Source organism: Arvicola amphibius, chromosome 3 (assembly GCF_903992535.2).
Source record: "Arvicola amphibius chromosome 3, mArvAmp1.2, whole genome shotgun sequence".
Lineage (NCBI taxonomy): Eukaryota > Metazoa > Chordata > Mammalia > Rodentia > Cricetidae > Arvicola > Arvicola amphibius.
The window spans coordinates 136,612,323-136,636,160 of NC_052049.1; the positions used below are offsets into that span (position 1 = coordinate 136,612,323).

Sequence of the window (23,838 nt, forward strand, 5' to 3'; positions counted from 1 at the left end):
AAACGAGATCCCACGTAACATCCATTGGGATCCCTAAAGTCAAGTTAGTCTGAGAGTGGGGAAATGGGAATCTTGATGGCTGAGGTTAGGAACACGCAGTAGTGCTGCCATTAGAGGAGAATGTTCTGCTTGTTCGTCTGCAGTTAAACATGGAGGTACCACGAATCAGCAAGGTATCCTAAAGTATTGAAAACAGACATTCAGATAAAGTCTTACATGTGAACATCCATAAGTTTCATTATTGATTGTAGCAAAAACATGGAAAGACTATTATCAATACATAAATAAATAAAATATGGCATATGTGCTCAATGGAATATTATTCAGCCATAAACAGAAACCAAGAAGTAGTACATGCCACAATATAGATGAATTTAGGAAACATGATGCTAAGTAAAAAAAAATAGCCCGGTCATGATAGACAGTACAGTGAATGCTGCTGGGATGCAGTGTCCAGAAGAACAACTCCATAGGAAGTATTCTAGGTGATGCCCGAGTCTGAAGGGAGAGCAGGGGGGAGAGGAGGTAAATTGGATAGGTCAGATGAGGAGTTGGGGAAAAGGGAAAGTGATGGACTGTAGGCAGAGTGTCTTTCTGAGACAACAAAGATTTTCTAAAATTGATGGTAATGATGTACCATTCTTTTTTTTAATTTATTTTTATTTTACGTGCATTGGTGTTTTGCCTGCATGTAGGTTTGTGTGAGGGAGTCAGATCCCCTGGAACTGGTGTTCTAGACAAGTGTGAACTGAACCCAGGTCCTCTGGAAGAGCAGCTAGTGCTATTAACTGCTGAACCACCTCTCCAGCCCCATTGTACCGTTCTTAATACACTGAAAGCATTTAATTTATATATTGGAAGTTTTATAGTGTGTGAACAGAATTTTCAATAATTGTGAGTTGTTTTTAATATACTGTCTGGATGTCCTAATGGTTGTGATGGAATGAACGGTTGCTGGCTGAGATGGATCAGTGCCTCTTGAGTCTGTGTAGACCTCAGGGTCTTCTGAGGATTGCTGCCCACCCTTAGCATAAGTGTCTGCTGCAGCAGGTCTGGCTTTCGCAGGAATCTGTGACGAGGATGCTTTGAGAACAACCACATCATCATGTTAAGATGACTGTACCTTCCCCAGATATCCAAATGGCACATGGCTTCTGAGTTGGCTTGGGGTTTTGTTGAACTTACCTTAAAATATCATTGCCTATTCATTGTCTTTGGTTTCCTAAAGGAGCCAAGAAGGAGGGCGCTGCTGGTTTCTTTAAAGGGATTGGAAAAGGGCTCGTGGGTGCTGTGGCTCGTCCAACTGGCGGAATCATAGATATGGCTAGCAGCACCTTCCAAGGCATTCAGAGGTAACGGCATCTGCATGGGGGGGAGGTCTGTGTTGTGTGTATCTATTGCTTCTAGGAACATATGACTGGGCTGGGTATTTAGCCTGTTCTTAAGGCTCTTGAACCTTGGCAGTTATGGAAGCTTTATGAGACAAAGTACCATGGAAAGGAATATGAAAAAATAAATCTTATGGCCCAGTTTTTATTTATTCAGCACTTTAAGTGTACCTCCCTTACGCCAGGCACTGATAGCAAGGATACAAAGTGTCCGTGACCTTTCATAACTTGACATTTTCTTTCTTTAAGAAAAGGGTGGCTACTTTAGAGTCCATTAGGCAAGGCTTTAATAATTTCTTCTTCACTTTGAACACGTTTTATAAATTACTAATAGTTTTTAGTTATTTATTTGCGAGTTTGATCAACATGAATTTGTCTGATTTTAAAAGATTCTCACATATTTCCTGCTCTCTCATTCAGGGCAGCAGAATCCACTGAGGAGGTATCCAGTCTCCGTCCACCTCGTCTGATCCACGAAGATGGCATCATCCGTCCATATGACAGGCAGGAGTCTGAGGGCTCCGACTTATTAGAGGTAACTTTTGTTCTTCATGGCTGTGAAATGGAAAGATTCCAGGACTGAGAGTTCATGGGTAGATTTTCAAGGACCCAATCATGAGTCTTTGAAGGAATCGCCCATGGTTTGTAGAGGAGACTTTATTGTTTTGTATGATGATCTGGCATGTTAAGGGGAAGTAGCTGGTAACTGTTTTCTGCACAGGGCAGGAAAAGGGCACAAGGCTTTTTCTGTGCAGAGAAGACTGTCTTGAAAGGAGCTGTTGGCTGCTTCACCGTCTCTGCAGCAGCTCCTAGTCATTGTGCTTAGGTTTGGCTTCTTGCTTTGTGGCTAATTGTTGGAATTCCATAGCTTCCTTCGCCCTCAGCCAGATGGACTTACTCCTCTTACTGTGGAAATCTAAATTTATTCTGGTAAACAGGACTGTAAGAGAGAAAAAGAGATTATACACTTATATATATATTATAATCTTGTTAAACATTTAAAAATTAATATAGGTTGGCATTTCATCTTGGTTATAGTATCATTATATTTAAATAATATATACATTAAATTGCTATTCTCCCATGACTGGCTTTCTCTCAACAGAAACTTATTAATATTTTTGTGCTCTGATAAAGAGGGCTTAATTATTCTTAGCCTTTGGTTTTCATTGTATGTGATTACATTTTCTCTTTTTGTACGCTTCTAACTTTATTTTCTTTCTTTTTCTGCCTACACAGCAAGAACTGGGAACACAGGAGTAAATGTTTCCTGTACTGCCTGATTCCATCCCTAAAACTCAAATCAAACTGCTCCTACTTAACTGTGTGAATCAGACTGAGGGTTGATTTTAATGAGATTTCCTTTATAACTCTCACTTCTATCTGAACTCTTCATAATAGTGGCTTGGCCATGGTTGAAAATTGTGGCTTCTTGTAATTCTACACAGATCTAAGAGGTGTAAAAGGTGCAGGAAATAACTTTGCCAGTTTGGGGTTGGGGGTCAAAGGGTATTGAACCTAGAACATATATTTTGCTACAGTTTTGGAACTTTATCATTTTTGTGTATTGGGTTGTTCATGAACAGATGAATTGAGAAGGGTGGCTCTTTGCAGTGAATGTCTCTTTATATTTGTGCATTTTGATGATGGAATTATGTAGAGTTATGCTCCACATGTCACCCAAATTTACTCAAGTTATGGGACTGTTAATGAGTAATATGTCAATTTTTCTGAGATTGTTCTTAGACCTGAGATGAGACCTGGCATAGGAATTGTAGGAGTATGTTTTTTCAGTATTTTTTCTTTTTTTTTTTTTAACTCAGTTATGGCTAAATAAATGAAGTAATTTTATGTGGTCTGCATCTTTAGCCTTTAGCAGAATACTTTTGAAAAACTGAGCCTCATTGTTGGTTCTGCGTACTTTATAATTACTGATTTTAATTATCGTAGTAGAATCAGTAATAGAACATGTAATTAGGCAAATTACCTCTGTGGCAGTTGAATGTATAAATACCTTTACTTTTAAGAAGCAAACTCTTTAAATGCTGAGAAGATGGCTCGGTTGGTAAAGTTTTTACAAACAAGCACAAAGACCTGAATTCAGAAATTCAGTATCCATTTCAAAGCCATGTGATGGTGGTACATGTCTATAACTTCGGTCCAAGAGAAGGGTCAGGAAACAGGCAGAACCTTGGGCTCACTGGCAGCCAGCTCACTTCTTTTAGTGAGAACCAGATTTAGTGGGAGACCCTGCTCAAAACCAAACCAAACCAAAACAAAACAAAAGAGATTAATGGAGGAAGATGCCTGATAGTGACCTTAGGCCTCCATATATACATGTGTGTTCACTCCACATATACATGCACCAACATAAACATGCATATGCCATTGACATTTCATAAATTTAACTCCCAGAGATTTCTCTTGATGTGAAAAAAACTATTATAAATTATCATTTATACCTCCAGTTAATTCCCAAAGTAAGTTATATTTTAATTTCTTTAAAATAAATAATGGAAATGCTTAATTTGTGATCTAGCAGTGTCTTATCTCACGATTTCAGTTGAAGCCAAAATATAAACCCCATCCCTAATATATGTTAGAAGATAATGGAACTGTTACGATGCAAGCATTCAGTTGGATTCTGATTTGTTTTTGTAGGCAGGGTCTCACTGTGTATAGAAACTCTCTCTATATACCAGACTGGCCTTAATTCACAGAGATCCTCCACTTCTGCCTCCAAGTGCTGGAATTGAAGGCATGAATTTATGTGTTTTTAAACATACTGTTATAAAAACCAATTATTTGAATGCTTTACATTAAAAAACACTATTTAAAGAAAAATAATTGATGTCCAATGACCAGGCAGTGCTAGTTGGACAAAGAAATGACTTACATCATTGGGCTGGGGCACAGCTTGGGTAAAATAGCATGCCTGGGTTTTGCCCCTGGCACCACTACGTTCCCCTGAAAATAAGACTAATGTGCTTATGGAACCAAGTATAGAAAACATGTAAATATTAACAGTAGCAAAAAGAAAGGAAGAGTCTTCTTGTGCCTGGAGAATAGGGATAGACACAATGTCCCCATGTGTGCAGCTTCTGTGAGAATCAAGCACAATCCTTCGCTTCAGATGCTGTAGGCTCTTGTGTGAGAGCCACAACTTTTAGTTTTCCTGACTATATCTCGACTTTCTCAGACTTTTGTGAACCTCTGAAACCTAAGGTCTTTATTGTTTATTTTTATTTTAGCTCCTTAGTGACTCCTGTGATTCTTCTTTTTATAAATGTTTGTTACTAAGCACAAAAAGTTATTTTAACTAGCCGGGCAGTGGTGGCGCACGCCTTTAATCCCAGCACTCGGGAAGCAGAGGCAGGCGGATCTCAGTGAGTTCAAGACCAACCTGGTCTACAAGAGCTAGCTCCAGGACAGGCTCTAAAGCTGCAGAGAAACCCTGTCTCGAAAAACCAAAAAAAAAAAAAAAAAAGTTACTTTAACTAAGCATCTAGGCATGTAAGTTGCTGTAGAGTTTGATAGTTTGTTCATGGGTAACTGAGAAGTTTAGCCCATTTGCATTTCTTGCTTGCCCATATTGCTGTGATCAACAAGTTGGGTAAGAAGCACTTACTGGTTATTTAGACTCTACTGGACTGATTCCACAGGGAGTAAGTAGACATGTAAAGATCACAGAGTTATAGAGTATTATATTATATCCTCCTAGATCTTACTGTAATATTAGTTTATTCTAAATAATTTATTTGGGGACCACTTACCCTTTTTTCTTTTTAACTCCCAAGCATTCCTCTGTATTCTTTACTGCTTGGTTGTGAAAAGCCTTTCTCTTGTGCCATGTGTTTGTAGCATAGTTCTCCAATATTCCCTTAAGATAATGCTGCTTATGCTGTCCATGTATGTGTGTGTATATATGTATATATAGACAAGTCTTATTTATTATTTATTTTGTTTATAACTCTTAATGTTCATATAAGATTTAAAGAGGTAGTCTTTGCTTTTTCTACGTGTGTTTTTCTATATATGGAAATGCTTCATTAACATTTTACCCTTGGCCTGTCTACCCACTGAGATAACCTTACATTGTGTATCTGACCTGTCCCCGACATTGTTTCCTGTACCGTACTTGGTACTGTTAACTCTGTGATTAACACTGCTGTGCACTGGTGTTTTGCCATTTCATGCCCTGTACCGTTTCCTTAGAATTAGTTTGAAAGGGATGACAGGGAATGGGCAAAGGACCCATTCTTTAGCAAAGTCTCACTCAGTTGCCAGTGCCGAGTTTGGAAGAGAGAGTCAGCCTGGCCTCCTGCTGCCCTTGGTGGCTAAGGAGCTTGCTCTGGATTTCAGAATCCATTGGTTCCTTACTAGCACTGAAAGGGTACTTTTTCAGTACTAGATTTCCCATAAGGCTCTTGGTGGTTGAAACATGATAAACAATGGCGAGATTAGGAAAGAAGCAGGTGTCTCTCTACTCCCTGCAGCTTCTCTGGCCCATGCATGCATTCCAAGTTCCGGCTGAAGGGCCTACATTGTTATAGTGTGCTATTCTGTTTCCCCTTTTCTCTGAAGAAACTGATGGCAAACTATTGGAACTAATTCACAGGGGCGAACTGCCCATCTCTGAAATGTAACCTGAAGATGCCACCTCAGCTCTGTAGGAATTCTCTTCCTTATTCATGGCTTTTGTAATACCTGTTCATGGCTTTTTGTAATTGCCAAGGAACGACTAGGGGCCAACATACTTTTAAAATGTGGGTTCCATCCCCAGCATCACAAATGAAAAAGGTACTTAAGCTTTGAAATCCCAACACCAAGCGTGCTTTCTCTGCTGGGCGTACAGTGACTGTGATCCTGCTGCTGTTGGCGGTGTTTCAGCCGTGCAGTGCACCAGCCTCGCGCATTCACTGTGTCTGTCTCTGTATCTTATGCCCATGTATTATTTGATCTTTAATCGTTTATTATAGGTGATATCAATAATAATCTTTCATTAGTATTTGTTATAAAATCTTTGTTTTTTAATGTGTATTGACTCATTTAAGTCAATAGTTTTAAGATACTTGAAAAAGAAAATAAATATTTTATTGGCTACAGTTTATACGTGGGTTATTTTGTCCATTAGAAATAAAACATGCAGACTATTCTGAAATGCTATTTCAAACCATTTTGAAATTCTTTATGTCCATAATTGTCTATTTTAGTCAGAAATACAATTTCATACAAAAATGTTCGTTTTCAATGTGTGCTTACTCTACACAACCAAATATGATCAAAACCAGCAAATACCTTGGAGGTTTACCATTATGTAGTACATAATCCTGTCTGGAGAAGTGGTTGGGTTTTAGCATTTTAAAAATTATTTTTTATGTAATTATGTGTGTGCCTGAGTGTGTGTATGTGCACTGTGTGTGTGTGTGTGTGTGTGTGTGTGTGTGTGTGTGTGTGTTTGAGCCTTTGGAGGCCAGAAGAGGGCTTCAGAGCCCTTGGAACTGGAGTTACAGGCAACTTTGAACTATAGTGTGGGTATCAGGAATAGAACCCCGGTCCTCTGCTCTTGCATTAAGCCAGTTTTCCAGCCCCTGGGCCTTAGCTTTTCTGAAAAATCACAGACTTCTCTCAAAAGAATTGGAAGAAAAATGTGAACCATACTCTGAAAAGAATTTCAAAGCCATGATTTCTAAGTTTTGTGTTCTCTGATAGCAGTTATTAGACCCACCCCAAGCCATTACCAGGAAGGGACCTTTAAGGACTGCTAAGACGTTGATGTAGCAGTTTATATTTACCACATGTTTATATATTCTTGATTAAGGTGTGTGAGTGCTTCTGGTTGATAGTTTAAATCTCTTAAGTTACTAAGAACAAGATGTTTTTCATCAGATGCTCACCTGGTAAGCATTCAATACATTTCTCTTTAAGGCAATAGTGAAAAGTACTTGATATTATAAATAAGTTGTTTTCTCGCTTCAGATGCCACTCTGTAGTATGCTAGTTTTATTTCCAATGCACCTTTTCCTAACATTGATTTTCATCGACTATTATACAGATATATGTGGTTCCCAAGTCTTAACTCTTGTTTCTTTTTCAGAACCATATCAAGAAGCTGGAAGGCGAGACCTACCAGTTCCACTGTGCTGTTCCTGGACACAAGAGGGCAGTCCTTATGATTACAAACAGGTATTGACATCCAGATACAACCTAGCTGTGTTCGTGGGAGGACTGTCAACTGCTGTGCAGAAGAGTGGGAAAGCTGTACTTCAGGGGCAGGTGGTCATTGTCATCCCATCATGGAAGCACAGCTCTAGGTAGTGTCCCAAGGGCATATGTCCAGAGGGCCTCATTCTGGAGAGGCAGGAGCTAGGCCCAGCTTGGCTTGGGCTTCTCCAGATGTGGCAGCTGCTGATGGCACAGTGAGCATTGCCTACATCCTGCAGTGGTGACGTCATTGTAAGGAGACACACTTCAAACTGAAGAGGGTGATCCTACTTTCCCTTGTGAGGTTTGATTTGGGGTATTGGTTGTACGCCCAGATGAGTGCCTTCTGAGTATTTTGGTAAACCCTTTTGTCCAGAGAAAAGGGATTTTATGCTAAAATATCAAATAATGTTCCAAGATTTACTCTAGAAATAACCTTGTCTCCAGATAGCGACTGTAGATTAACAGTTTTCCAAGGGCTTTCTTTTGTAGGATTAAAGCAGAGTGTTTAGGCACTCTGCCCTAGCTTCTTCCCTCTCCCTCTCCTCTGCCCTCCTTCCCTTCCTCGCTCTAGTGCATCCATCCCATCTATCTGAGCTTTGGAAATCAAACCCAGGGTGTAATGGTTGATGAGTGAGTGTTCTCGTGCTGAGCTGCCCTCCACTGTTGGATCCGGATGATAAGAAAAACAGGAAAAGGTCAATTGAGGAATCCAAACTTTGAAACATGTCTTTCTAAAGAGGTTAACCAACCAATCGTAAGGAAGACTTGTTCGGTCATCTTGGTCCATCAATAGAGGTGTAACCACAGGGACTATAGAGATGGCTTGGCTATTAAAAGCATCTGTTGCTCTTCTGGAGCTCAGGTTCAGTTCTCAGCGTCCACATTGGGCAGATGCCTCTGGCCTCCGTGGGCAGCAGCATGTAAGTGTACGTACCCAGAAATACACACACACTTAAAAATTAAAATAGACCTTTAAAAAGATCAAAGCTACACAGAGAAACCCTGTCTTGAAAAACCAAACAAACAAACAAAAAAGGGATCTGGGGTGGAGATCTTGGAGAATCCATGCCACAGTGTGTCACACAGGAGATGACAAGATTTGAAGGTGATACTTGGAGCAGGAGAGAGAATGGAGGTTTCAGCTATAGGAGAATATGCTATTATTGGACTGGTCAGGAGAAGAGAGAGCTTAGAAACACACAGAACGGGAAGCTGCATCTGGCACAAGGCTGATACTGAACTGCTACTGACCTGGGCTTAGGGTCAGGGGTGTGGGGCCACTCATCAGAGACTGGTTAGAACAGGTACTGGTGTTAAATGTGTCGAATGAGGGAAGATTCTGCTGGCTCTTGCTCTGCAAGGGTCAGGGGTGCTATAGGTATCAACTCCTCTGAGAAACAGCTTCAGAGGCCTGCTGTAATTCCCATTGACCACCAGGTTCATTCAGGTCTGCCTTCCTGAGCACGCAGAGTCTGGCTGTTTCTTCCCTCACCTTATAGCCACCATCATAAGTGAAGCTGTCACTGCTTCCTCATCAGGCTTTGCAGTCATGGTTGGTCTTATTTTTCTACTCCAGACCCCGAGCTGCTACTCTTTCGCTTGTCACTAAAGGTTTGTTTAAAACAAAGGGTCTTCATACTGTATCCAATATCTGCAAGAATAATTTCAAGATGACGGTGAATAAATACCATCTAAAATTAGACAAAGTGATTTTCTCACCAATTTGCATTTGATATCCCAGCCTCAGACCTCCACACTCCTTAATTAGCCTTTTCTTCTGCTGGGGTTGGCACAGGCCTGCTATCCCTTATGCTTGGGAGAGGGAGTCAGGAGGCTTACAAAGTAAAGGCCTGATTAGGGTATTGAGTTCGGGGACAGCCTAGGCAACATTGTGAGACCCTGCCTCAAAATAGAGACTGAGAAGGTATGTGGGGGCATAGCTGAGTAAGTGCTTCCCTAGCCTTTGTGAGGTCCTGGGTTCAGTTCTCAGCACCACACTCAGTCCCTTCTACACTTACTCTGGCAGTGTGTCTGTATTGTCTGAACAGTCACTGTCTCTCTCTAAGGAGAACTCCTTTTCAGTGATCAACTCCAACTCACCTCCCCCATGCCACCAGTGCAGCCTGCCCCTGTTGGAGGAAGCCGCTTGTTTGTCCCGGCCACTCAGAACCAAAATAATCACACAGAAACTGTATTAATTAAATCATTGCTTGGCCCGTCAGCTCTAGCTTCTTATTGGCTAATTCTTATATTAATTTAACCCATTTCTATTAATCTGTATATCACCACATGGTTGTGGCTTACCAGGTAAAGTTCCCAGCATCTGTCTCCTGCAGCCTCATGGCTTCTCTCCAACCCCACTCTTCTTTCTCCCAGCATTCCATTTAACTCTGTTCCCCATAGCTCTGCTATAGGCCCAAAGTAGTTCCTTTATTAACCAATGATATTCACAGAATACAGAGGGGAGTCACACATCATGCCCTCTCCCCACCATAGCCTGCCCCCTCCCCAGTGCTCTGAATCTGTGTGGCATTGTCCCTTGTACTTGTTTTCTCTTCTAGGCACTGGGTGCCTCTCAAGCCCCACGCCTTTGTTCTTTTCTCTGCCATGTTTCCTTAGATGTTGTTTGAATTCACAAATCTACATTTCTAGTTTTGCTGTCTTTAATGGAGACTTAAAATCAAGTATAGTTATATCAGTAATTAATCCTACTTGTTGACTGGAAAGTCAGTGTGTGGGTGTCCTTTAAGGATTATATTATTTTTCATTACTATTGAGTAAAATGAAACATTCCTTCTGTGATATACATTAGCGTTAAAATGTTCAAGTCTGGTATTTATTAGTGGCTCCGAAGTGAGTCTTTGCTGACATTTGGACTTGTGACATTTCCCACATGGTCTGTCTTGGCTGGAAGGCGTAAGTGACTGACAGAAAAGAACAATTAAGAATATTCCAAGTAAACCGTCTTCAGGGGCTTTACTCTGGCGCCTCCCAGATGAGGGCACCACTTGTGTTTCAAATGCCATTCCCTGCTCAAAACCAAAAACAGCGTTACTGAGTTCTGCAAGATTGACAGAAGGGGAAGTTTTAAAGTCCATTTTGTTAGGCAGAGATTATATTGCATTTCATTTGACATTTACGTAGACTTTTTTAAAAATGAAAAATATTCTTTTCTGTGAGTGAATTTTTCTAATTTTTCAAATGTTTTCTTCAGAATTTCATGCATATATACCATGAAATATGATCTTATCTGCCTCCATTTCTCCCTGCCAACTGCCCTTGTATCTTCCCCTAACATGTTCCCTTCTCAAATTCATATCTCCCCACCCTTCTTTTTTTTCTTTTTTAATAATCCACTAAGTCTAATTTTTGCTGCTAGTGTGTACATATGGGCTATCCATTGTGGTGTAAGATACTACCTACCAGCAGCCATACTCAAAAAAGAACGATTCTCTCTCCCCAAGGACTACCCACTGCCAGGAGCTCCTCGGTATTGGGGTCTGGAGACCGTCTCCTATCTGTGCTGGGATTTGGGCTGGCTTGAACTTGTCACATCTTGTATTAGTAACCACAGTGGCTTTGAGTTCCTGGGTGCAGTAGCCACCCAGGTCCAGAAGACAGCATTTCACAGCACCCTCCCATCCTCCAGCTCTCTCTCGTTCATTCTGCCTGCTCTTCCCTGAGTCCTGAGGTGAGGAGGTCGATAAAGATTTCCTGTCCCACCTCAGGCTGAGGTGTCAGCCTCTGATCCTCAGCTCTCTTGTGTGGGTCGGTTTTGTTGTTTAATAAATACGCACAAAATAAAGGATAGAGCTGACACAAGGCTGTATTTGTTTTCTTTTCCAAAATAGGCGAGTGCTGTTCATAAAGGAAGTTGAAATCCTAGGCCATATGTCTGTGGACTGGCAGTGTCTGTTCGAAGATTTTGTGTGTCCTCCTGGAGTCAGTGAAAACCTGCTGAAGATTTCTGTTAGGGTAAGAGAATATGAATCCGCCCTTCAGAGCCAGGGACGCTGTCAGTCTTACTGGCTGCCTCTCAGTTACAGAGGTAGACTGTCAGGAGGAGCAGTGCCGTCACTGTCTGTCTTAGTGCATGCTAAGCTGTAAACAAACCTAACTCATTTTGTGTAACTGCATTTTCAGACAGAGGGAAATCTCAATTTATCTGCCAGAACTAGGGTGCTAGCGGGTGCTTGTGCCTTTTGGTAAGACTGAGCATTAGTGAGTAGCGGTTTTTATATATATATATATATATATATATATATATATATATATATATATATATACCTATTTTTCCAGAATCTGAGACGTTTCTAAAACTATTTGCTTTGTCAAGCTTTTGGGAGACTAAGTGCTCCAGTGAAAATAAATATGAAATCTAAGGCCTGTAAGATGCTCAACAGGTTGAAGCACTTGCTGTGCAATCTTGGTGGCCTGAGATTGATGCCAGAACTCAGGGAAATGACCCTGTAGAGTAGTCATGACCTCTTCACACATCTGTGGCATGCATACCTACCTGCCACACACCACACACACAGTTAAAAATAGACTAGGTCTAAATAGCTTTGTTTATAATTTGGTGCACATAGAATGCGAATATGACTTATGTGCTGTATGTTTTCTGTGTCTTTGCTCCCGTCCTTTTCTAAGGATGAACTTTCCATTACACAGTAAAGCATAAGCAGGAGAGATAGCTCATCTCTACTGGGGTTTTGGGCTTACCCACTGTGGACACATACTCTATTTGAGATGTATTCTTATCTTTCTTAAGAAAATTACACAACTACATCTTAAATATGGTAACTTTATAGTATATTTGTCTTGCCAAAATAACAATGATATTATCCCCTTTACTAAAACTCTCCAAACAACATTTACCACGAAATGTAATAGACTTTAAATAGGTGTGAAGTGACTGTCCTTCACTTCTCTCATTGTAGATATTTACAAACAAGACTGCCGAGTCTGCCTGCCAATTTGTGTTCGGAGCAGATCCTTACACAGTATAGAGTGCCCTAGTAGGAAACATAGTGTTGGACTGGGGCAGACTGTCCTCTGCATATTTTATAGTTCCCTATTTAATTCCCGTCTCTCAGTTACTTTTGCATTGCTGTGATAAAACACCATGAGAAGGCAACTTTTAAAAGAAACAGTTTACTTTGGGGCTTATGGTTTCACAGGGTGAGAGTCCATGATTCTGGAGCAAAGGCACGGTGGCATGAACAGCTGAGAGCTTACTTCATGATCTGAAAGTTGGAAGCCGAGAGCAAGAGAGTCTGAGTCTGGGCCAGTCTTCTGAGTCCTCAAAGCCCACCCCCAGTTACACACCTTCTCCAGCAAGGCCATACCTCCCAATCCTTCCCAAATAGTTCCACCAACTGGGTACCAGATATTCAAACATACAAGCTTATGAGAGCCGTCCTTATTCAGGCCAACACAGTACTTTGCCTTCACATAAGTGGTGAGAATTGATTCGATGTATTTTACATTGTATAAGAATTTTATCTATCAGCAGAGGAAATGAAGGGGAGGGCCCTTTGGTCTTTCACTGGTCAGTCAGCTGTCATGTGTTGTCACATTGTGATCCTGTAGGCTATGTGTTGTTGCCTGCAGAAGCCCTTATTTTACATAGATAGGCCTATACATTATGACTCTAGTGTGCAGTTGCTCTCCTTGTAGCAAGATGATTTATTTCATATAGTTGATTGCATGTATTCCATAGTTTCGTGTTTATACAGTAAGTTGACATTTAAGCATCCAATGTAAGATCATGATATTTTTTTCCTTTTAGAGAATAATGTCTGTCATTATTTCTTTTAAAACCAGGAACAGGGTCTGTTCCATAAAAAAGACAGTTACAGTCAAGGCTGTCTTCGGAAAATTTACCTGAAGGATTCCATCACAGCAAAGGTAAGCTGTTGGTTTTGGCCCCACCCCCTCGAGGTTTTTAACGGGGAGACCTTTGCAAGCCTGTCATAGCTAAGTAGCCATTATTTCTCACGTACTCTCTCCTACTGGTAACTTTGCATTGGTGCGCCTATGAATGACAGACTGTGAACCCACTGAAGTGGAAGGGTTGTGGTTCACACTGTGTGGGTGTGGAAGCCTGGAAGTGTCACTGTTCAGACTGTAGGGGAGGGTGGTAGTCTGGTCCGTGTCTACACCGTGTGAGTCTCGTGTCCTTGCCTTCCCCTGCCCCTGGGTGAGCCAGAGGTTATCTTAGTTGTTCATAACCCTGCTTTGCCTTCCAGAGAGCACTTGATGCTCTTGAGAGTGCACAGTCGTCCAGGCACCAGCAGAAGCTGATGAAGCAGCCTTCCCTCAGGCTCCTCAGACCCCAAGTTCCATCCTGACCACAGACTTTACAGGACTTCCAAGAGGGAAACGGTCACTTCAAAAATCCTGCGAAAGAGAGCATTTCCAGCGGTTCCCTGTTTTGTTTTTTCTGGGAAATCCAGCATTGTGTTTTTCCTTCCGGACTCTTATTTTGAGTCTGGGTTTTGCAACTCTGCATATATCAGGAGTCTGCCGCTATACCATGTAGGTCAGACCTCAAAGAAATACCACTTGAGACTCAGAGGGAAATGTTCATTAATATTAAAATTGGGAAACAAAGGGTGCTGGGCTTGTTTTTAATGAGTCTGTACTGAAGAAAGGAGGTTTTAAAATGAGCAATGTTCTCTGAAAGCTTTAACCACACAGATAGTGGACCCTCTGACATTTGTTTAAAGGTAATTTGTGCAATAATTGACCTGAGAGAACACTTTTAGTAAACTGGGGAATTGACCAAAGAAATGCCAGCAAAGGGAGAGATGGCATTTTTTAAAATTTTTTTTTCATGAAAACATTTTTCTCCTAGTAGGATGAGTTTTACAAGGGTGTTTTCCCCCTCCTTTCCTGCTACTCACAGAATAGGGGCAATCTTGAATCTTCGGGCAGCCGTACTCCATTGTCTGTAGCGAGGCCCTCCCTGGATATCGGGGTGGCTGCTTTTTCAGGATGCACTCACGGGCACAGTTACATTTTTTCTGGGAAGTGAAAACAATTTACTGTAAGCTTCTCGGCATTCAAAAATGTTTAAAGCACATATTTTTATATTTCCAGAAATTTATTTTAGAATTTATAAGACTGCTAAAGGCGCCATAAGTTAATTCTAATACATACCTGTAAATGTCTTCTAAATATTTGCTAGGAAGAATGTAAAATCTTTACTTGCTTTATTATGTAAGTTTTTTTATAAATGTCTGTATAGAGTTGGAAACAGGTGTTCCCTGTGTGCGCCGGTCAGCACAAGTTCCTGTCCTTCCTCCGCTCTCTAGTACAGGTTAGATACGGGCCGCCTGGTGACTCTGAGTGACTGAGTTTCCTTGGATGAACCTTTAGCTTTGATCAGGGTGTTGAATATGGCATTTGGATGAAGCACATAGGTGTTAAGATGAAGGTGTGGGTGCTCTGGGCCTGCTCTGCCTGTGTTGATGTGTGCCCCTCCTTTCACATCCATAGGCTGTGCTTCTGAGACGGCACAAGAAGACGTCTTAGTTCCCCACTGCTCCTCGTCCTGTTTCTCTAAGGGAGGGCAGAACTCAGTGTCTGATTTTTGGTAGTTGTTGGATTTTCAATTAAATTCTTTACCCTCCAACCTTCCTCTTTCTTTTTTTTGATAGGGTCTCACAGTGTAGCCCAGGCTAGCCTTTAACTCACTGAGAACTGCCCACCTCTGCCTCCCAAGTTCTGGGATTAAAGGTGCACGCCACTCCGCCTGGCTTAATAACCTTTATTCCTGTTAAGAAAATCATCACAAGCCGGGCGGTGGTGACGCACGCCTTTAATCCCAGCACTCAGGAGGCAGAGGCAGGCGGATCTCTGTGAGTTCGAGACCAGCCTGGTCTACAAGAGCTAGCTCCAGGACAGGCTCTAAAGCTGCAGAGAAACCCTGTCTCGAAAAACCAAAAAAAAGAAAAAAAAGAAAAAAAAAGAAAATCATCACATGTGAAATGAATAGCTTTAAACCTAATTGAACTTTCTAGAACTAGAAGCCAGAGATAAGTCTTCTAGCAAGTCCAACAGCATCCTGTGTCTTTAAAACTAACTTAATCAGGAATTTATATATCTGAATACATTTTTCATGTTAACCATAGCTGTTAATGGTATCGTAAATATTTCTGGCATTATTTTGCACTGGTGGTTTATTCCAGAAACAGGTATACAGGTCTGGACTGAGAACAATTAAATCTATAAACCTACTGTCTCCGTTGATTACCTTCAAGTATCTGTGACGTTTTTGTTTGATGCAATTTCCTGGGACAGAAGTTACCCACTGGTTGGATGTAATTAGGTGTATTGTGTTTTTAAAAATGTGTTTAGAGGCAGTGACTTGCTCATAAAGTTCTGAGAAATAAAGCATTGGTATGTTGCTTACATGTTGAGGGCTCTGTGTTAAATGCTGAAGTCACATTCTCTTTCCCCTTCCCTTTCATGTCTTTCCCCTTCCCTCTTCTGATCCCAAGCCAATCAGAAGAGACAAGTCTTTTTAAAAATTTCTCACGACATTTATTTATTTGGCTGGGGTGTGTCAAGACGCATGTCTGGTCAGAGGGTGACTGCAGGAGTTGATCTTGGTTCTCTCCTCCATCATGTGTGCCTTGGGGATTGAACTCACATTGTCATGCTTGGCTGCAAACTTCTTACGTACTGAGTCACTTACTGCCCCCACAAAGAATCCTGAAGAAGAAGAGGTTGCTCACTTCAGAGTCTTGTGTCCTTGAGGAAGGAGGCCTTTTGATCGAACATTGTGGCCATGATGACTGGCTACTGCTAAGAGGGGTCTGGATCATGCGTTTATTCTGGGAAGAGAATGGAACATACTAGGACAGAGGGGCATAGCTTTCCTCTGGTGGTGACCGCGCCCCTGGTGGTGACCATGCCCCTGGTGGTGACCGTGTCCCTGGTGATCATCCTCTGGTGGTGATCGTGCCTCTGGTGGAAGAACTTAAGTTTTTTTCTGAGTTCATTCTCAACTTTCTCCCCTTCATAGAAAAGCCTGTGCCATTTAAATATTGTACATCGTGGATCATTTTGGACTGAGAGAACCTTCAGAAAGATTTGGATTATGTTTTAGCTTCACATACTGTATATGCATAGTCCCTTATGCAATACAAAAAGCTTTGGAAGCCAAAACACTGAGTTTAAATCAAAGTCACCTGGCAGCAAAATCTGAACTGAACTGACACAGCATTCTTTGGGCTCTTTCTTCATGTAAACCCGTTTGCTATAACTGAACCCTGTTGATGATTATGGAGTGTAGCCACATAGGATAGGAACCCTGCCGCCTCTGGCCCCGGGGGGCCCCAGAAGACACTGTAGATCTCTCTGTCCTGTTCAGTTAACCTTTCTCATTGATGTGACCAAATACATGACGAAACAAATGAGCAAACAACAGAAAGGAGTAAGGGGTTCTTCTGGCTCACAGTTGAGGGTTGGCAGGAGAGCGATGTGGCTGTCCCCTTCCGGCTGTAGTCAGGAAGCAGAGTGAGTGTGCTGTTCAGCTTATTTGCTCGTTTTGTTTGTTTGTTTGTTTGTTTTTTAAGTTGGGGACTCCAGCTGAATGAATGGTGTTGCTCAAAGATAGAGTGGATGGGTCCTCTCACCTCAATTAAAACAATCTAGAAATTTCTTCACAACATGTCCAGAAGTCTGTCTCCCAGGTGATATTAGAGCCTGTGTGGTAAACAGTTGATACTAACCACACACCCTCAGAATTATTGGGTTATTAAACGTCTCAGAATTTAGGGGGAAGAAAGGCTAAAGAAGAGACCATGGAAAGTGATAGAATTCTTTCCCATTCAGGCTATATCTCTACTGCATCTTACAGTCTGACTAACAAGCCGTTTTGCTGTTGAAGTCAATGTCTAATGGAACAAAGTGTGCCTTGGTGGTGCAGCACGAGGGTTTATGACACCCAGAAGAAATACACACCAAGAGTGGAACAGTCCTGTCCTTCGTGTACACTATTAGCTGCTGGAAAGGAGGGTTTTAAAAATTGACCTCTAGTGAGAAAATAATTAGGATGGCGATAAAATTGGACAGCCTGGTCCTTCAGGTCAGTCTCAGTCACTAAGATATTAACCCTTTCCAGAGTGGATTTCCTTCCTCAGCATTAATTCTCATAAACCCAAGGAAAGGTCACATGACCTCTGCAGAGATGAGCAAGGCTTCTGCTACTGCTGATGTCCTAGGTGTGACCTAAATCCCAGGATAAGTGACTTTTATCAAAATAGATTGCAAATCTTGACTTGTTTTGTTGTTTTTGTGGAAAATGCCTTCTTGACGCCAGTTTCTCTCCTAACCAGCTTTCTTCTTTGACCATCTTCACAGCCTTCCTTTCTCCTGCTTCACTGCATGTCTGTGCTATCTCCTTAAATGTTAGTAAATTATCTTTATTGAATAAATGTCATATCAGTGGTTGTCAAAGAAGACTTTGGGTAACAGATTCTTCTAAGAAAAGTTTAATAGGAACACAGTGATGCCCATCCATTGGCTGTGGCTAGTTTCACACTACAGTGGAGAGATAGGCAGCTGTGGGACAATACAGCAAAGGCTTGAAATAACATTCTTGTTCTTAAGGTTTATCAGGTGGAGCAAAAATAGACCCTAAGTGATATACCTAAGATTCTGTAGTGAGAGTAACTGAAATCAGGATTCAGCTGTATCTGCCAAGACTCTGTCTCCATCCCCACCCTCTGCCCTTGCTAGAGAGGGATACTCCATGTCAGTGTGCAATAAACACGGCCAATATTGGCATCTTGGATTTCTTTTAGAACTTTGTGCCTTTATCCTGCCCCCTCCCAGTTACTTACTTCCTCTCCGTATATGTTTTAAGCCTAACAATTGCATAGGTATCTCCCATAGAAAATACTCAAGAGTCTAAACCAACCAGCCCTTGGCTCAAACTCTTTTACCTTCCTGGAGAATTCTAATGCATAGTCTAATGTTACCGCGATGGCTGATAATATCTGCAGTATATGTAGCCTTTGAGGTATAATGAGGAGGAAGGAAAACTTGACTTCTCTTGTTAGAACTGAGAATGAAATGCACCAGACTCTACCACAAAGCCATTAGACAGTTCTGCTGTCAGAAACAAAACACATGCCCAAGAAGTGCTTTATCACCATGGCTAGGGGCATGGCCAGGAAGAGATGATAGGGCATGACATCACAGAGTGATGTAACGGATGAGCAGGTGTTGAAAGATGTTGTTTGCATGGACGCTGTAAAGGTTTCGCTTCACCAGAGGGTGCTGCTGCAGCTTAGTTAAGCATGCAGTTATTGATGGTTTAAATTAAGCAGCTGTACTTGAAGAGGGCACATCTCCCTTCCCTGTGGAGTACTGTGAGAGGCTTAACCTACTTTGACACTTCTGATCGAATCTTTCCTACTCCACTCAATTCACAGTGGTTCATGCTTTCAAAACATAGTAAAAGGGGCATGAATTAGTGAATTAATATCTGAGTTCTTAGCTTTTTCAATAATGAACTCCAGTCATTGGAGTAATCTGTTCTGAATAGCAGATTCTTTCCTTAGGAAATCATACTCCTGAGAGGTTCTGGAATAGTTCTGAGGCCTATGGAACATTTGCAATCGTGTCTGAAGTCACTTCCAGCAGGAAACTATGGATTGCTCATGCCAAAGATCCCTACAGTTAAAGTTTAGAGACTCGGAGGACACTTGCTCCAAGCTGACCCCGAAAGAACAAAGAAGACCTCTTGCACATCTCCTGGTGCACCGGGGTGGATGGGAGCCACTTGAGATACTGCTTTGTAAGTGCCGTAAAGATGAATTACTCATGACGAGATGGGTGGGCAGGCGTGTATTTCCTGCGTCACACAGAATTGCCACTGTCAATGAACATGGAATTAGGAATCAACTCTCTTACAATCGTCATCCTTGTTTAGGTCAAATGAATTACTTTTGATTATTCTAAAAACAGTCATTCACTTGGCAACCTGTTAGAGCTTGAATCTGTTTGAACACTCAGTCCCCAGCCAGAGGTGCTGTTTGGGGAGGTTGCAGGACCTTTGGGTTCTGTGGCTCAGCTAGCAGAAGTGAGTCACTAGGGCCTTGCCTTAAAGGTTATGTCCACTTCTAGAGCCTGCTCAAGCTTTCTGCTTCCTTGTTCACCAGATGGGAGGACCTTATGCTTCTCCCTTCATCACACATGAAGTCAGCCGCCATGCTCTCCCCCACCAGAGTGAACTACATACATCCCCTGAACCAAAATCAACCTGTTTCCCTTTTTCGTTGCTTAAGCTAGATGTTGAATTATAGTAATAGTTTCTAGTGGGGCAGTCCTTATACTCAGCATAGGCATATTTCCATATGGCTCTCATCCATTGAGCTTAATCCTTAGGGCAGATACAAGGAAGGTGCTTTTGTGTGAAAGCTTGTGTCGGGAACACTCTTAAATACAACTGAAGGTTGAGTCTTGGGTGCTACTCTTGGGTGCTACCATCCGTTCAACTCTAAATAGAAGTTTACAAGTGTCATTATCACCAACTTTACCCATCTGTAATCTGAATGGCATCAAGTCGTCTTATATACCTGATCTGCCCCATTCATCCTCTTAGGATGTGGATACATTGATCTCTGTCAATGTCGTGGGAACCTGCTGAGACAGAGTGGCCTCAAACAATTTCATATTTCTTGTTACTTCCCTAACAGTAAACAGTACCCCAGCCTTAAAAGCAATTACTTACATGAAGTAAAATGTTCCCATTATCATGATTTATCTTCTATGTACTTATTAATATCACGTTATCTCTTTTTGTTGGACTTCTTATATGTATATGTGTGTGCACCTGCATGATTTTATGTGTACCTTGTTTGTGCAGATGCTAGGAAGGACCGATGGTGTCAGATCCCCTGAAACTGGGGTTACAGGCGGTTGTGAGCTGCCTGATGTGGGTGTTAGGAACCAAACTCACGTCTTCTACAGGAGCACAAAGTGCTTTTACTCCTGAGCCATCTCTACAGCCTGAGTTTGCTTTGTAATAACTTAAATAAAGTGTACATTTGTACAGTACTGTAAAAAAATACCCTGAGAAAATTCCTTTTATTCTTTTAGCTTGTTTCTTCATTTGAAAATAACACTTTTGGACTAGCTCTGCCTTTATGGTAACCTTTGAATTTAAATATGGATAAAATGACCAATTTCAGATTATTTTTAAAGTGTGAACTTTGTTTCTAAAGGAAGCCTCTCTTCCCTCACTCTCACAACTGCCCCAGAGACATTAGGTGTATATTCTAAACTAGCAGTGAGCTCTTTTTAAAAAGCATACAGCCTTCATCTGAGAAAGAAGAGAAAGTGTGAAAGCTAGCCTTTTCATGGGAGGATAGTCTGGACTCAGAGAGAGATAATGAAGACGCATGGAGAAGCTGAGTGTGGGCATGGCCAAACCTGGAGCCAGCCATGGCTGTGAGATGGAGCCTGCTCTTCCCGCAGGGGCACACCCTCAGCTTCAGCAGCTGTAAGGGGCATCCCCACTTACAAAGCCATAGCGCACCTTTCAAACTTGAGGGCCATCTGCCACATCGTTAGGGTGCTTTCACCTTCCCAATGAAGAAACAAGCTCGTAAGAGTGGTTGACTTAACGACTTCATCAAGAAGTAAGTGCACTATGCGCAGCCAGTCCACAGCACCTTCATTTCCGGTGCATGATGCCACCTCTTTGAAAGCAAAAGGTTAGACATTTTAAGCTTGAGCAAGCAGGATAGATAAAGCAAATTATAATGGGTAGGGATGCAACCTTAAATATTTTTACTGTCTATATGTGTACATCCACATGTAGTCATCTGACCTAATTCTTTCATGACAAGATGTTAAAACATTAGGGCTCCTGTGGCTTCACCTTCGAAATGTTCTTTGTCCATAAGAAAGCTTCCTGTTCTTTGGGTTTTTCAACCCCGGGGTCTTTTCATAGTGTAAACATAGGGTCCTCATGTGCCACTAAAACCATCATGGGCTAATGCCTTAACATCCCACTTGCACTGAGCAGAGGTTTACATATGTTGCAGTCTTAAGATGTGTGGAACACATTTGTAAACACAGAAAACCACAGAAACCAGCTAGAAAGAACGGAAAGATTACTAAAAAGGGATCAATAATTAGGATTGACAGCAGAATCCTTAACAATCACACCTGGGAGACAGTGGGATATTACTAAGAGAATATTGATCATTTAGTTGTCTTTATTAGCTTTATTATCATTCAAGAGGAAGCTTTCCAGTCTCAGATAATTTCTTAAGAAACACACAGGGGATAGGGAGCTAGTAAAGTGCTCACCATGCAAACACAAGGATCTGGGTTCACACTCTCTAGAACCCACATAAAAAGTCAGTACAAGCCTGTGATCTCAGTATTGAGAGATAGACAGGAAGATCCCAAGGGCTCATTAGCAGGCCAGTTTAACCAATCAGCCAGTCAGGCTGAGTGAGAAACCCTATTTTAAAATGCAAAGTGGAGAGGGATGGAAAAAGACATCAGACATCAGTTTCTGGCCTCTTTGGGTACTTGTAGGTACATGCATGTAAACACACACACACACACACACACACACACACACACACACACACTGGCTGGGGGGGTGACTAAAAAATGTCCTTCAGGAGAAGAGAAAGCTAAGAGTAGATGTGAAATATAAAACATAATGGGAATAAATTGGTGAAAGTTAGAATTAAAATAACCCTAAAAAGTAGCAAAGATGTATAAGTTTGTCAAAACCACAAGATGTCTTTTGGGGGAAATGGGATAAAACATTGAGGCCAAGTTGTATTTTCTTAGGTTCTAAGCTCTACGGTGTTCAGGGATGTGTCACACTAAGGTTAGGAAACTCACATTCGGCTCTTCTAGACAGCGTCTCATTAGTTCACAGACCTCAACAGACTGCTCCAAAAATTTACATAGAAGAGCAAAAGGCCAAGAATTACCAACCCGCTTTAGAAACAGACAAGTAGGGAACACAGAGAACAAATAGAGACTACACACCATCATGCAGTTTGTGCGAAAAGAAGAGGAAGTGTGTCAGGCACTCTGAGAGGCTTTGCATAGTCTCAAGCATTTATCCTTAGAAGTGACACTGTGTTTTCGGTCTTAGTTTCTTTCTTCATAATAACTAAAAGGCAGGGCTGAAAAGATGGCTTAGTGATTAAGAGAACATACTAGGCTACCAAGGACCCAAGTTGGATTCTCAGCAACCACATCAAGTAGCTCACAGTGCCTATAACTATAACTTCAGCTTCTTGGGATCTGACACCCTTTTATGGCTTCTGTGGGCACCCACATATGCCACACGTATAGACATGCAGATACACATATGCACAAATAATAATAGAAATCTTTTTTTAAAAACCCAAGGGGCTGGAGAGATGGCTTGGCAAATGAGAGCACTGACTGTTTTTCCAGAGGACCCGGGTTCAATTCCCCAGCACCTACATGGTCGCTCACAACTGTCTGTAACTCCAAGATATGACACCTTCACAAGACATACATGCAGATAAAACACCAATGCACATAAAATAAAAAATTTTAAAAATGAGCAAGAGGTAAAAATACCCCATGTGTCTTATTAAGAGATGAAAAGCCTAATGTGTCACAAGACAAAATCAAGAGTTACAGATCTTGGAATGGGACAGGTACGGATGGTGGGAGTGCAGTTGAGAGGGTTGGGAAAGAGTAAGAGAGCGGGGTGAGGATATTCAGAATGTTACATGCATGCACGACATTTCAAAGCACTAGATTTGTCACTAATGCATTAGAATTAGAAGTAATGCTGAGGCACAAACCAGGAACCAACTAACATGACTGGCAAAGAGAGCTATTATTTGTAATATGTTCAGAATTACCTTAACTCAATCTGAAGAAGACAACTCACCAGGAAAATGGGCAAAGGCTGTGAGCAGACAACACAGAGAAATGAAATCTGAAGATAATTGCAGGACAAGCCACTGGAAACAACCTGATATTCCACGTGTGTCTGTTTGGCTAAAGTGGATGATTCAGAGTGGCTGATGTGTCATAGGATGTATGTGCTGGTGGAAGTGAAACCATGCTCAAAGAGGAATTTCTGATGTCTGCCTCTTCTAGGCACACACAGAGAATAGTTGTCTCAAGGAACCCAACACAGGAATTCATACACGCAATGGGAGAGAGGGTAAGTGGCATACTCACTGCAACACGGCGGATGTTGACA

At 41.6% G+C, this 23,838-nt stretch overlaps 1 protein-coding gene across 1 annotated transcript in view; it reads left to right on the top strand.

The window, feature by feature from the left end:
• Positions 1-16,015, top strand: part of Vps13c (vacuolar protein sorting 13 homolog C) — a 157,683-nt gene extending 141,668 nt beyond the window's left edge. Inside the window, exons 78-83 of the mRNA XM_038321759.1 lie at positions 1,229-1,352; positions 1,809-1,923; positions 7,486-7,574; positions 11,447-11,570; positions 13,422-13,505; positions 13,847-16,015. Of these exons, the coding sequence (XP_038177687.1) occupies positions 1,229-1,352; positions 1,809-1,923; positions 7,486-7,574; positions 11,447-11,570; positions 13,422-13,505; positions 13,847-13,948 (638 nt within the window). The 3' untranslated portion in view covers positions 13,949-16,015. The remainder of the gene's footprint in view (positions 1-1,228; positions 1,353-1,808; positions 1,924-7,485; positions 7,575-11,446; positions 11,571-13,421; positions 13,506-13,846) is intronic.
• The last annotated feature ends 7,823 nt before the right edge of the window (positions 16,016-23,838 follow it).